The sequence below is a fragment of the Acanthisitta chloris genome, unplaced genomic scaffold (assembly GCF_000695815.1).
Source record: "Acanthisitta chloris isolate BGI_N310 unplaced genomic scaffold, ASM69581v1 scaffold10316, whole genome shotgun sequence".
Classification (NCBI taxonomy): Eukaryota; Metazoa; Chordata; class Aves; order Passeriformes; family Acanthisittidae; genus Acanthisitta; species Acanthisitta chloris.
Genome location: NW_008679752.1, coordinates 20,644 through 33,256, shown reverse-complemented (window position 1 = coordinate 33,256; position 12,613 = coordinate 20,644). Strand labels below are relative to the sequence as shown.

The window sequence follows — 12,613 nt, the reverse complement described above, 5'->3', positions numbered from 1 at the left end:
CCTTAAAAAAATCTCTTCCTAATATCCAATCTAACCCTCCCCTGGCAGAGCTTGAGTCTGTGCCCTCTTGTGCCCAAGGAATTATCTAAAATAGGAAAGATTTATTCATTCCCATATTCTGTGCTCTTCACTGGACAGTACATAAGACCAGAATTAAGTCACATAGCTCTTTGCAACAGGAATTCTGGAATGAACTCCTGAGGATATAGTTTACTGGATGTTTTTCTGCACAAGAGGGTAAATCTATGCTAAAGTTCCATTCACTAAGCCATTAGTTATTTTTATTTACTGTTCCAACATAATTCCTGTATGTGCACTGAGTCCAGGCTAAGTGGTAGAAGAGTAAACGTGCCAGACAGCTGTGGGTTGTCACAGTGGGTGGATTCCCAAAGTACCTGCTTTGTTTGGACTGGAGAACCCAAAGCCTTGGGAGGCCACACTTCCACCACCAGAGCTGAAAGTGCCTGTAGGCTTCTGCTCTCCAAAAGATGAGCCGCCAAATCCAAAAGTCTTTGCTCCACTGTTCCCAAATAAGCTGGAGGAATCTGGGGAGATGAGGAATACTTGTAAACAGCCAACACTCAGACAATATTCTACACTGCACTTCATTAGCTGAGGCAGAAGAAAGGGAAATGCCTTTTCCTCCCCCAACTCCAAGCACACCATGAACACCACGCTGAAAACAATGCAGAGAGTAGCCAAGTTTTCCCTTATTCCAACAGAGTTTTGTAGTTCCACCAAGATCCATTCTGGATCTGATGGACCACTAACAATCCTTTATTACTGCCATCTAGTAAATCACGACGAGGGATGATTTGTTTAGCTGCATCCTGTGCCACAGTCAGTAAAAGACAAATCAAGTGAGAAAACCCAGCAGCTACAATCAGTCTCTGCAGACAACACAAATATCAGCAAACCACAAATTAAAGATTCTCAGCTCTTTTGGCAATGGGGAGTTTTCTACACTTGACTATCTGACAGGACTTTAAAGTAGGAGCCAAACTTTTCCAGCCTTACTGAGACATAACTCATGTTTTCATCTCTCACAAGGCCATGCTGAGGTTCTGCATCTAGAGGCAGGACACAGAGCAATCAAAGCTTTTCTCTGGTGAACATCTGTTTTATTTCATCACAAACCTCAGCTCTGCAATGAATTATTAAAATCAGCAAGGTTAGAAAACTGACCTCAACCATTAATCCCAATGGATCATTAAAGATGTAATAAAATCTGCTCTCCCAAGACTTGAAGTGCTAATTTTATAGCCACTTGCAGCTAATTCTACAGCTTTCCTTTTTTCCCACCTACTTTTATGCCTTAGCCACTGCTTCCCCTTCTTTGTGCTTTCTACCTGCTTATTCATATGTGACAGCAAAGTTTGATAAAATATCTTGCATGTGCTGCATAAAGATATCCATTTTTAGGACAAAGTTGACAAAACTGCTATCCATCACATCCTTGTCAACTTGGTTTCTCTTGAGCACAGGATTCTTCAGTTTTTACAGTCTCAGTGCAGATGAGAATTAATTAAAGCTTTCTAACTTCCCACCAAGTTGGAAGCAGAAATTCAGTGACAAGAATTTAGATTTTTCCATTTTAAGGAAGGATTTGGCCAAGAATTCCCTATAGAATATCAATGTTCTTCACACTGCTTGTTTGTTTCAATGGCTTCCCTACTTGTTTTCCATAAACCTAAAAGCAAAATTCCAGATTACACATCACACACACTCTGTTACCCCCCCAAAGCCTTTCACATTAACACTTAATTTACTCAGAGACAACCAGCAGCAGAAAAGCAGATGGGATCACAAAAGCAGATGGAAATCACAGCACCATTTTACATTCTTGTTTGCTTTGCTTACTCTGGGAAGCTGCAGATCCAAATCCTCCACTGGAGGAACTGAAGGGATTCTTATTGGCTGCATCCTGACTTGGCTTTCCTCCCAAACCACTGAAGAAGCCTCCACCTCTCCCACCACTTCCAGTTCCAAACAAGCCTCCACTGGAAGAAGATGGCTGCTAGAACACAAAAAGGATTAAAAAAAAGGGATTTCAGCAAAGCCAAAGCAGCACATGCCCCAAGGCTGATCTTCTCTCTGGCCTGTTCCTCTGGATATAGGAAGGGGTTGACAAACCAGCAACAATCACCTCCCAACATGTAATGCCATGGAGTTTTATTTAAGTCCATGGCACAGAATGACACCTTTGAGACTTGCCCCACACTACCCACTTTCCACTTAGCATGGAATAAAGGCAAGTGAGCTACTGCATCTCTTATCCTGCATGAGGTCACATGGTTGTGTCTCCATACCCCTTGGAAAACATTCATGCAGGTGCTGCTTTGCTGCCCTCTACAACAGCAAATATCTTCAGCAGACTGGGACATGTTTTACTGAACACATCAAATTGTACCTTTCTATTTTTTTGGTTAAATACATCACAAACAGGAGCCCTGACCAAGTCCCCTGCATGTAACAGTCCCTTATTGCTACAAAAAGCAATCAATACTTGCCTGGCCAAAGACAGTGCCTCCAGTATTAGCTGCTTGCCCAAACACAGAACCTGTGTTACTGGAACCAAAACCTGAGAAAAGAAAAAAGAAACCACCAGAACTATTACTAGGGTATAAGACATTCAGGGAGGTGACACTAGCCCAGGACAGTGAAGGGACAAATCTTCCATGCCAAAACACATAGGATACAAATGATGTTACCAAACCTATCCAGGTTGGACAAAGCATGTGCCAACACAGAAATAATAAACTACATTTAAAGTTTATTGGAAAGTAATTCTCCTCTCTTTGGCCAACTTAAAAAACAAAGGGGTAATAAAAGGCCTTTAGATCTGTGGGATTGTTGCTAGCACTAAGAGAACTGGATTGCTGTTAGCAGTGTTACAATGCTGCAAGTCTTGCACAAGCACTTCAGCATTCTGATTGCCCTGGTGTAGGGAGGAGCTGAGCTTTGTTACCTGACGACTCCTGCTAAAGATAATGAAATGCTTTGATTAAAAAAAGAACTCCCCTTTCCATTTCCCAGTTCACTTAAATGTGCCTTTTGTAATAAAACTTGTATTTCTATAATTAGGAACACCTTTCTCGAGCAGAGTTCACTTCCCCCAATTTAACTGTTCTCTGTTACTGTAGTTGAAGTGAGCAAGCACTTGCCTGCAGTGCCATCATTTTTAATTAAACAAGCCTAATTAGTTTTTCTTCCTTGGAAATAGATGTTCTCTATTATTACTCTGTACTTTTCACTTTTCCCTGGGAGGTCTCTGAAGATTGTACAGCCAAAGCTTTGGAACAAAAAACAACAATCTATTGAGCAGTGTGGAGAACAAAAGGAGACTTAGAAAGGAGGTTTGATCTGTGCAAGTGTTCAATTTAACTAGGTAGCTGACGGTCATGTTACCACTATATGGAATTTTGAGATGCTTCCAAATGCAAAAGCTGATTTAACAGATTATTCCTTGCTAACCCATCACTTTGAGGGCTTAACACTTTTTTTATCATCCCAGATGATGACACAGTACTATACCTGGTTGCATGTCCTCAGTTCAGCCCACTGAAGGAAGTGTTGTATCTGTATTAGTTGCCTCAGTTATGGTTTGTGAGCTGCACTGCCTCTTTGGTGTAACAATTTACAACCACACACTAGTTTAAGACCTTTTACATTACGCTGAATCCAGCCCACTTGCTGTGCAACAGGCAGGACAATTCAGTAATTCAAAACTGAATCAAGGTAGACTTGTAAGTATAAAATGAAGGCAGGATTGGGTTGACAAAGCTACATTCAGAGGCCTGGCTGATGAATAGTGAAGCAGAGCAAAAGCTTTGATCTCCAACATTAGCCTCCCCCTCACACACACACACTGCAGCTCCTGTCCTTACTAACTGAAGACGAAACAAAACAGAACAAAACCAACCAAACAACCCACCAAGAAAGGCATAAAAAAACCCAACCTACTTTCCCCAGTGCTATACTGCTCTGCACTTCAGCCAGCCAACACTGCTGGCATGTCACCCCTACCTGTGGTTTGCTCTTACCTGAGGCCTGGCAGAAGCTGAACCCAGCAGATGATGTGGTGGTAGTAACAGCAGCAGTGCTTCCAAAGACAGATGCCCCTTGCCCAAAGCCAGTGTTCTGCCCAAACACAGGAGGGCTGCTTGGCCCAAACAGCCCCCCTCCAGTGCTGGCAGATGGCTGTCCAAAGGAGAAGGAGCTGGTGCTGTTGGTGCTAGCTGGTGCTCCAAAAACATTGCCACTGCTTGAGGGTGCTGTGGAAGCTGCTGGCTGGCCAAAGGCTGGCATTGTCCCAAACCCAGACTGGGTGAAGGTAAAACCACCTGAAGAACTGCTTGCAGGTTGCCCAAAGGTCGGTGCTTGCCCAAAGGCTGGCTGGCCAAAGCCCCCAGTAGTGGTGGTGCCAAAAGCAGAAGTCCCAAAGCCTGAGCTGGCAGCCTGTGTGGTAGTGGTGGCAGTGGACAGAGTGCTGGTGGTGAGCTGCCCAAATGGAGAGGATGCTGTGGTACCTGCTGGGAGTTGACCAAAAACAGGTGGTGTGGAGGGAGTGGCAGCTGTCTCACCAGCAGGCTGGCTAAATGCTGAGCCAGAAGAGCTGGAACTTGGAGGCTGAGAGAACACCGACGAGCCTGCAGAGGTGGAGGCAAACACAGAGGCACCTACAGCTGGACTCTGCACACCTGTAGTAACATCAGAGGTAGCAGCCAACGCACCTGTAGCTTCTGCAGGAGAGGCAACGTTTGCTGTAGACATTGTTGCTGAGACATTCTGATCTGGTGGGGCTGCTGCAGAGACAGCAGGAGGCACTGGTGCCTTCAAATCACTGGTGGAGACAGGAGCAGCCACAGCATCAGGTGTTGGTGGTGCTGCTGTGGTGCCAGAGCCCTCCAGGACGGTGTCCCCAGCTGTGGCCTGAGGCAAAGTGGGTTCTTTAACCAGCTCTGAAAGCTGTACCTGTGGCTGTGGGGACTGTGCCACTGGAGGTGAAGACCCAGCTGCTACAGCTTCATTTTCAGCTGGTTTTTCTGACACAGATGGTAATTTGGCATCCCCTGCAACCTTACTAGAAGTTGCAGCAGGGACAGCAGTTTGTGATGAACTTGATAAACTTCCGAAGGAGAGGGACGTTGAGGCAGAGAGAGTAGGAGTAGAGGTGGATGTGCTCATACTATTTGTTGGCTGAATACCAAATGAAAAGGTGGGTTTGTTGCCATTAGAGCCTCCAAGATTAAACACCCCAGAAGACCCAGTGTTGGTTAACTGGACATTGCCAAAGAGATTGCCTGTGGCACTAGTGCTGATGGATAAGGCTGCCATGCCAGATGATGCGACGGATGTTGAAGCAGCTTCTCCAGCTTTTGCTGGTGTTGGGGGAGCACAAAAATTATACCCAGAAGCTATTGTAGATACTTTAGGTAACTGTGTTCCTGCAACACTGGTAGATGGTGCTTTACTGGTGGTCTTGGCATTATCATCTACTTGACCAACCCGTAGTCCTGAGAAGCTCCCAAGAGTTTCCCCAGCTACATTGCTCTGAAACAAGTAATCTCCTGGTTTAGATGGAGAAATATCCAACTTGCCAGAGACTGTGGGGGGAGAAGATGATGTTGTTGCAGCAGTTTTATTTGACTGGGTGCCATCTGCTGAGGAGCTACTTCCAACTATGCCTCCTGGAGCACCTGGTGACTTGTGGGACCCAAAAGCAAAGGAGCCCTCGGGGACTGCTCCAAGTTTGGAAGTCCCAGCAAATGAAAATGAATCAGGCTGGGTAGGCTCTTTAGCAGGGGCTGTCAGTGAGAGAGACAGAAGTTACAAACCAAGTTAGGGTACACAAAGCTCATTTACCATTCTTACAGTAATATCCCCTTCACAGATTGTCAGTACTCTTGCCTCAAATCTATGAAGCCTCTGACCATCAGGTAAGTGCCTCTTTCATATGGATTCAGGAGACAACAGTGATATCTGAAGCCTTTATGGACAGTGTGGCAGTGACAAACACTGTTACTGTCTTGTCATAGCCTCCACTTAATCATCCTTCTCTTTGAGTACAAACATTTCTAGCCTTTGGCTCCTATTTCTTTTTCAACAGCTTGATAAAAATACAGAAGACCTGGTTACTACAGACCATTTGCTATTAACACCACTTTCTCCCCTTCTTACTTGGTTCAGGTAAACAATTCCTGACATTCAGTACAGAGCTCTGTGTTTGAACCAATGTCTCAGAACAGAGTTTAAGTCATCAAAATACTTTCTGACACTTGAATAGTCTTCTACAGAATAAAATCTTTCTTTACAAATGCAGCTATTTATAGACCACCAACCAGTTTCTATGCAGCCTGTTTTCAGCTTTGAAACTAGAGAAAAGCCAAAGCAGCTCCATTTGTAAGATATACTGCTGTCCAACCGTGTGAAACTGCTGAAGTTTTAAGGGAGACTGGACTGGTTTTATTTAAGACACTGTCATTTCATTTCTCAGCATCACACAATTTCTGACTTCTAGACATTGCATTGGTGTTTGGACCTTGGGCTGATTTGTACAAAGTATAAGAAATCTGCACAGAGATCAAATGACAAAGAACAAATGCTTCTTAGCAGAGCTGGTATCACCCTTGTGTTTTCCCCCACAAATATATTAAGTATATTTAAGTGACTGACACTCAATAATGTAGCATTTTTTACCTCCTGAGGCACTGAAATTCCTTCTGATGTTCTCCCATCACCAGCTGACAGAGTCAAAGGTGCTCCTACCATTTCACAGAGCAGTGGGAAGTAACTGCCCTCACACAATGCTGTGGTTTACAAGTCTGTCTCCTGCACCTCCCACTCCTCCTTTATCTGTGCTATTTACCTAAGCTTTTATGTTAACCAAATCTTCAGATTTTAAGCCCAGTTTGTTCTCTCTGCTTAACATCAACAAGGTATCAGTAGCATTACTGTGGCTGGGATGGTCTAAGGACAGAAACAAGCCAAGATTTGTAAGAAAAGGTGGTATCTTTTAGCAGAGGAACCAATAACACTGGGAGCAAGTTTTTGACCGTAGGATCTCTTTTGTGAGACTGGAATTAGAGGCAGAAAACCTCAAGAATATTACAAAGCAGATACAGCAGTCCCTTTTTTTTTCCAGACTGGGCAAATAGGATGTACCTATGACATAGAAAAGCAGCCTATGTATTGTCACTTCAATTTCAGAAGCAAACCAAAGCCATCCCAAGCACTTCCCTCTGATTACTAAACGCTCATTCCACTTGATGACAGTTTTCTGTGTCAGCCCACCTGGCTGCAGCAACCTTAAATCTACAGATTAAAGACAGCAGAGGAAATGACCACAGATGTTACCCTTTTCATAAACTGGTACCTCCTAAATGATCTTGGCAACAAATATTTAGCTTACTCTTAATTGAAAGGCAGGTGGCCCAGACTTCTGTGTTACAGGGCAGAACCCAACACACATATGTAATGTTACTGCAGCTACTGCAATCAGTAACACAACTGCAATGTACAACAAGAACCACATGAATTAGGAAGAGGAAATGTTCTCTTAGAAGAGAAGAGATGCTGTTTGCACATTCTCCAAGACTAACCTTGTGAGAAGGACAGGTTGGGCTGCACTGTTGATGAAGCAGCTGATGTGACACCGAAACTAAATACAGACCTAGGAGGAAAGAGAAGAAAGGCAAAGTATGACACTTAGCTCAAAAAGTGTTGAAACTTCCAACCATATTAACACAACTCTGAGACTCAGATTTCCAGGACAGGTTTGCACAAAGTCAAGCACACATCACAGAAACAGTTTCTCCAACAACTGGACAGGACATGCATGCAGACTGCACTCCACTTGTTTCCTCTCTGACAAGGCTTCTAGAGGGTTAAAGAGTCAGAGTTCAAAGTTTTCGAGCACCCTCATCCTCCCATGTCCCTTCCTTTCTGCTGTATGTTTCTTCCCCATGCATCTCAGCAGCTGAACACCACACACCAAAACCTGACAGCTTTGGGGAGACCAGTAAGAGCAAAGCCACAGTGGCAACTAGAATTTAAGAGCTAAAAGGGAAGAGTCAGTGCATGTATAAAAGGGAATGACTGGATACTAACACCCATAAAAAAAAAAAAAAAAAAAGAGACCATTCATAGCAAAACAGAAATGAAAAGTTCCCATGATTATTTCACACTAAAAATATTTTGTCTTCCAAAAATACTGTGATTTTTCATAATGAGCACTGGGGTCTTCCAGAGACCTTCATTCCCTGAGGCTCTTTAAGCTCTCTCTGCTTCTCAAAGAACAGCTCTTGATACAGAAGTCAGGCCATGGAACTAAGACATCACTGACAACAGCACTGTATTTAGCATATGGTTTACACACTGAGGCACAGCACATGGGACAAAGAGAGGGTTGTTTGCTTTTTGAATCTGAATTTCCATCTCTTAAAAGGACTCTTTTTAGCCCTCTGAAGAGCACAGCAAGGCATTTGGGTAACATCCACTTGACAAATATGTAGAGAAATGGGTAAGACTGAAGAAATCAGCAATTTGAAAGTATATGTGTTCGAAATCCCAAACGTTGCCCACTTCATAAAGAGAATTTCACTTGAGTATCAGACTGCCAAACATGCAGAATTTCAAGCAATCATGTCTAAGGAGTCCTCCCTCTTCCCTAAATGTAAGGCATGATGACTGAAAAAACACTCCCAGAGAGATTTCAGAGTGGCTGTATGTTCATAACATGTGCCTTGCTTTGTGGTGGTGTTATGTAACAGACATCACCAGATGGCATAGGGCCTCTCTAGTCACCTTCATCAACTGACTACTGTTGAAGCCAAAACATACCCTCTGCTGTGCTGTATCAAAATAAATAAGTAATTCAGCAAGTGTAACCATCAGTCCAAATTTCAAGTCCTAACTGGGAACTCGTTCCATAATCCACTATAGACAAACCCCCAAAACAACCCAGTCCCTTACTCTTGATTGGTTACACACTGAAAAAAAACCCCCAACCTCAAAGCAACATGATATTGTGTCAAAGTCTCACAGACCTTCAGATCTCTCTCAGGCTTCCACAAACGAGGTCTTCAAAGAACTCTGGTGCAACCCCTGCCCTCCCAATCTAACATCTGCAGATGCCACTTTCCAGTGTTATACAACTTGTGGGTAACACCTGCTACAACAGATTCATTTTAACATCAACTACAAAGAAACCTTAAGGCTCATACAGACCCTGCAGAAGAAAAGGAGAAAGCTTTGTTAAGCTGTACAGTTGTTGCTGGTACTGATGTCACCGTAGAAGAAACAGCTGTAACTGTTTTTACTGTCCCTTGTCCTGTAAGTTACAAGAAAAACAAATAAACATACTTAAAGATATATATATTTGCAAAACGAACCCAAATACATTATGACTTTGCCATCCAACTATCAGCAAAGGAAGGAAGAGCTTGCACACACACAGTCTGCAATTAATAAATCTCAAACAAAAAGGAAGTGCTATCAAAAAGCTGACAATTTCAATAAACCAAAAATTTAAGAAGCATTTGCCAAGTCAAATATGATTCCCAGCTATTTTTATTGCTTCTTACCCCTGGCTAAAAGGCAACCTACATCCACGGATTAAAGGCAAAAGACCAACAGAGATGGATTTCAGACATTTATGCAAGAGGCTTATAAAACCATGTCCAATGCAAGCATTATTACCTAATACACATTAAAAATCAATTCCTTCCTTCCCTAAGTGTTTCCTCTTCCCCAGTTTGCACGGAAGGATGTACACTGAGCATTCCTTTCCTTAGGAGCTTCCAAACTGTGTGTGACTGACCACAGTTGGTTTTAGTGCTCTGCAATTAGTTCATTTCAAGCTTGCTCAGGTACTACTGCAATGCTGTGTGTTTAGGAATCAAACCACCTTGTCTGAAATGTTTTCAAAACAGCACAATTTTCATGTTTTAAAAACAAAACAGCTGCATTTGATTTGCTGTCAAACCACAACAGCCTTTGGAAGATGTGATTTCAGCATCTCCTGGTAAGGGTTACACATCCTGAGTCCACTCTGAATAAGTGTATCACTGAATTCTAGATGCAGGAACAGAGATAAAAGACAGGGCACTATAGAAAACCACTCTCCTGTGCTTCTGTATCTTGGTTTGTCAAGTTCTCTCCCTCAAGACAGGCACAGCAACCTCTTAGTGGAGACAAATCCTCTTTCCTCAGTGTCTTCATTCTCTGATTGCACACCCTGACACGTGGCAAGCGACACCCAGACTATTTCTATCTCCATTAAAGACAACTTACCCGAGACTTTGTTGTTAGATGATGTTGGAGCAGCTGTGGATGCCACAGGACAGGGTGTACACAGAGAGGAAGGTGAAGTCTGTCCCTTCGAGCTTGTTAGAGGTGTCTGAAAACACAACACCATGTCAGTGCAGTCTATCCATTAATAAAGGTCCTTCTGACTTTGGTTTGGTATTATTAGTGTCATGCAATGACTTAAGAGTAAAACAAAGTGGTCAAGGTACTTAGAAGTGGCCTTCAATCTTGAGTCTGTTATGTTTTGACACTTAACTACAGCGTCAATACTCAACTTTTTCAACAGGTCAGTAAGGCTCCATGGGCAGCAGCTCACTGATGTCAGGGGACAAAGACTGCTGTGTCATTTTTTGATGTGTAGCTATAAAACCCAGCAGCTTGTCACCCAATAACAAATGTTTCCAGGATAAATAAACTACTCTCTCCCTTTACTGCCTACCATGGGTCTTTTTTGGTGTGAAATTTAGGTATATTTGCTCAATACAGTTTACTTTGCTGTTTGTTAGCTGCAATCCCTGCTGCAGCAAGACTGTGACCATCAGAAAGCTGCAAGTCCTCAAAAGTGAAAAAGGCAAGACATAACAAAGATATGTCTGGCATCACACTGTCAAGACCACAGATAAAGAAATGGTCTGTCAAGAATCCAGGGCAAGCTGTGAAAAGTGATTTTAAAATGATCTCTTCACCAACAATTAAACCTCCAAGCTGTGTGAGCATGCCTAGGTACAGTATTCCACAGGGAAAGGGTTCTGTATCAAAATACCTGTTTAGCCTGATTTGTAGCAACAGTTGCCAAAACCTGATGGACTGCCTGGGCTGCAGAGTGAGGCACAGATGATCTTGAAAAGAAAAATAAAACAATGATATGAATAACTAGTCTGAAAGAGGATTTCCTCTCCTCTCAAAAAGCACAGCTTCCAGAAGCCTTGAACAACCACTGCTATTAAAGATTCCACACACAACTCCAAACGAACAAATCTGATTAGAGAATAAACCTCTTAAATGAATCAGCCACATTTAACAAAGGAAGTCTGCAAACGTGTTTAAACCTCTAGACTTAAATGATCAAGTCTTCTTCGCATACTCTTGTCTCTGAAGAGAGTCAGGGCTTTCTGTTTTATAGGGAGTTGATGAAAAATCAGCAGGTAAGGAGATTACAATTTTATGCCTAGTGGATAACAAATTTAAGCAGCTTCCTTTATAGTGTGGAGCCCAGACAAGTACATGCAATGCTCAGAAATGCTGAGCAAGGAGACAGAGTGGGGAGGGGGTGGAGGGAGCATTTCCTGTCTTTGAAGCGTAGCACAAATATTAATGAAGTCATGGCAAGAACTGTGATAAAATTAATTTGTATTCTATATTATAGGCTTGGGAATTTTGACCATGAAGTAAATTTAACATCAGAACCCACAGACAAATGCTGCAGAGTGGCAGGTGCTCCTGGGGTGCAGCATCCTAGCTCTGCACTCTGGGCCATTAACACACCAAATCACCCTAACTTGGGAATGCACAGCCAGTTTTAGCATCTCTTCAAGTCTGTGGCTCACCTGGATCAGAAACTTCAATAGCCAATACCAGAAGATTTCAGAAGCTTAAATTCCACCCTGATGGCACTCTCCTGGTGGCAAAGCCCAGCTTTCTTACCCTAGCAGGTAAGACTTGACTCAGGTCAGGTGTTCTTTAAGGCAATAACCAATCTCTATACTACAGAAAGGGATGAGACTGCAAAGACCCAGACAGTAAGCAAATTTGAGCATCCAAAGCTGTCTGTCTCCTAAACTGCATTTACTGTTTGGTCAGCTACAGGCCAACACACAGGAATTTTCTACTACATCCCAAAGGGGATATGTGCATGAAACATTTTGCACAGCCATTTGGTCTTGGATATGGTTCTGTGCCTTATACAGCTTTGCATTACTCCTAAGTCCTTCCTTCCAGCAATGAGTGCTCTCTCTCTCTCTTGACATTGCATGGCCTGGCTTTGCCCTCTGCCTAGAGCAAAAGTAAAGCAAACAAGGAAAACACCAAGATTAGCACTGGAAGAAGTCTCTGCTGGGAAGGTACAGCTATAAACTTTGAGTTGATACTGAACAAAGAAGAAAACAAGGGAAGGCCTGCAAAATTCATGAGAGGGTAGGACCTTTCCTACAGAAAAGTCTCAAGATCAATTGATCCTGTGCTTCTCTGACAAGGCTGTGAAAATGCTGGGTTTGACTTCAGCCAGGAAAAGAGGATTTTTTCCCCACTAAAAACTATCTACTAGTAACCAGAGTGGGACCACCAACATCCCCAGTCACAGCCCATT

At 43.0% G+C, this 12,613-nt stretch overlaps 1 protein-coding gene across 1 annotated transcript in view; it reads right to left on the bottom strand.

The window, feature by feature from the left end:
- Positions 1-12,613, bottom strand: part of NUP214 (nucleoporin 214kDa) — a 39,027-nt gene that overhangs the window by 6,616 nt on the left and 19,798 nt on the right. Inside the window, exons 25-32 of the mRNA XM_009077434.1 lie at positions 11,072-11,147; positions 10,294-10,399; positions 9,229-9,331; positions 7,602-7,672; positions 4,044-5,807; positions 2,511-2,581; positions 1,861-2,017; positions 396-545 (exon numbers count right to left, since the gene is read on the bottom strand). Coding sequence (XP_009075682.1) covers positions 396-545; positions 1,861-2,017; positions 2,511-2,581; positions 4,044-5,807; positions 7,602-7,672; positions 9,229-9,331; positions 10,294-10,399; positions 11,072-11,147 — 2,498 coding nt within the window. The remainder of the gene's footprint in view (positions 1-395; positions 546-1,860; positions 2,018-2,510; positions 2,582-4,043; positions 5,808-7,601; positions 7,673-9,228; positions 9,332-10,293; positions 10,400-11,071; positions 11,148-12,613) is intronic.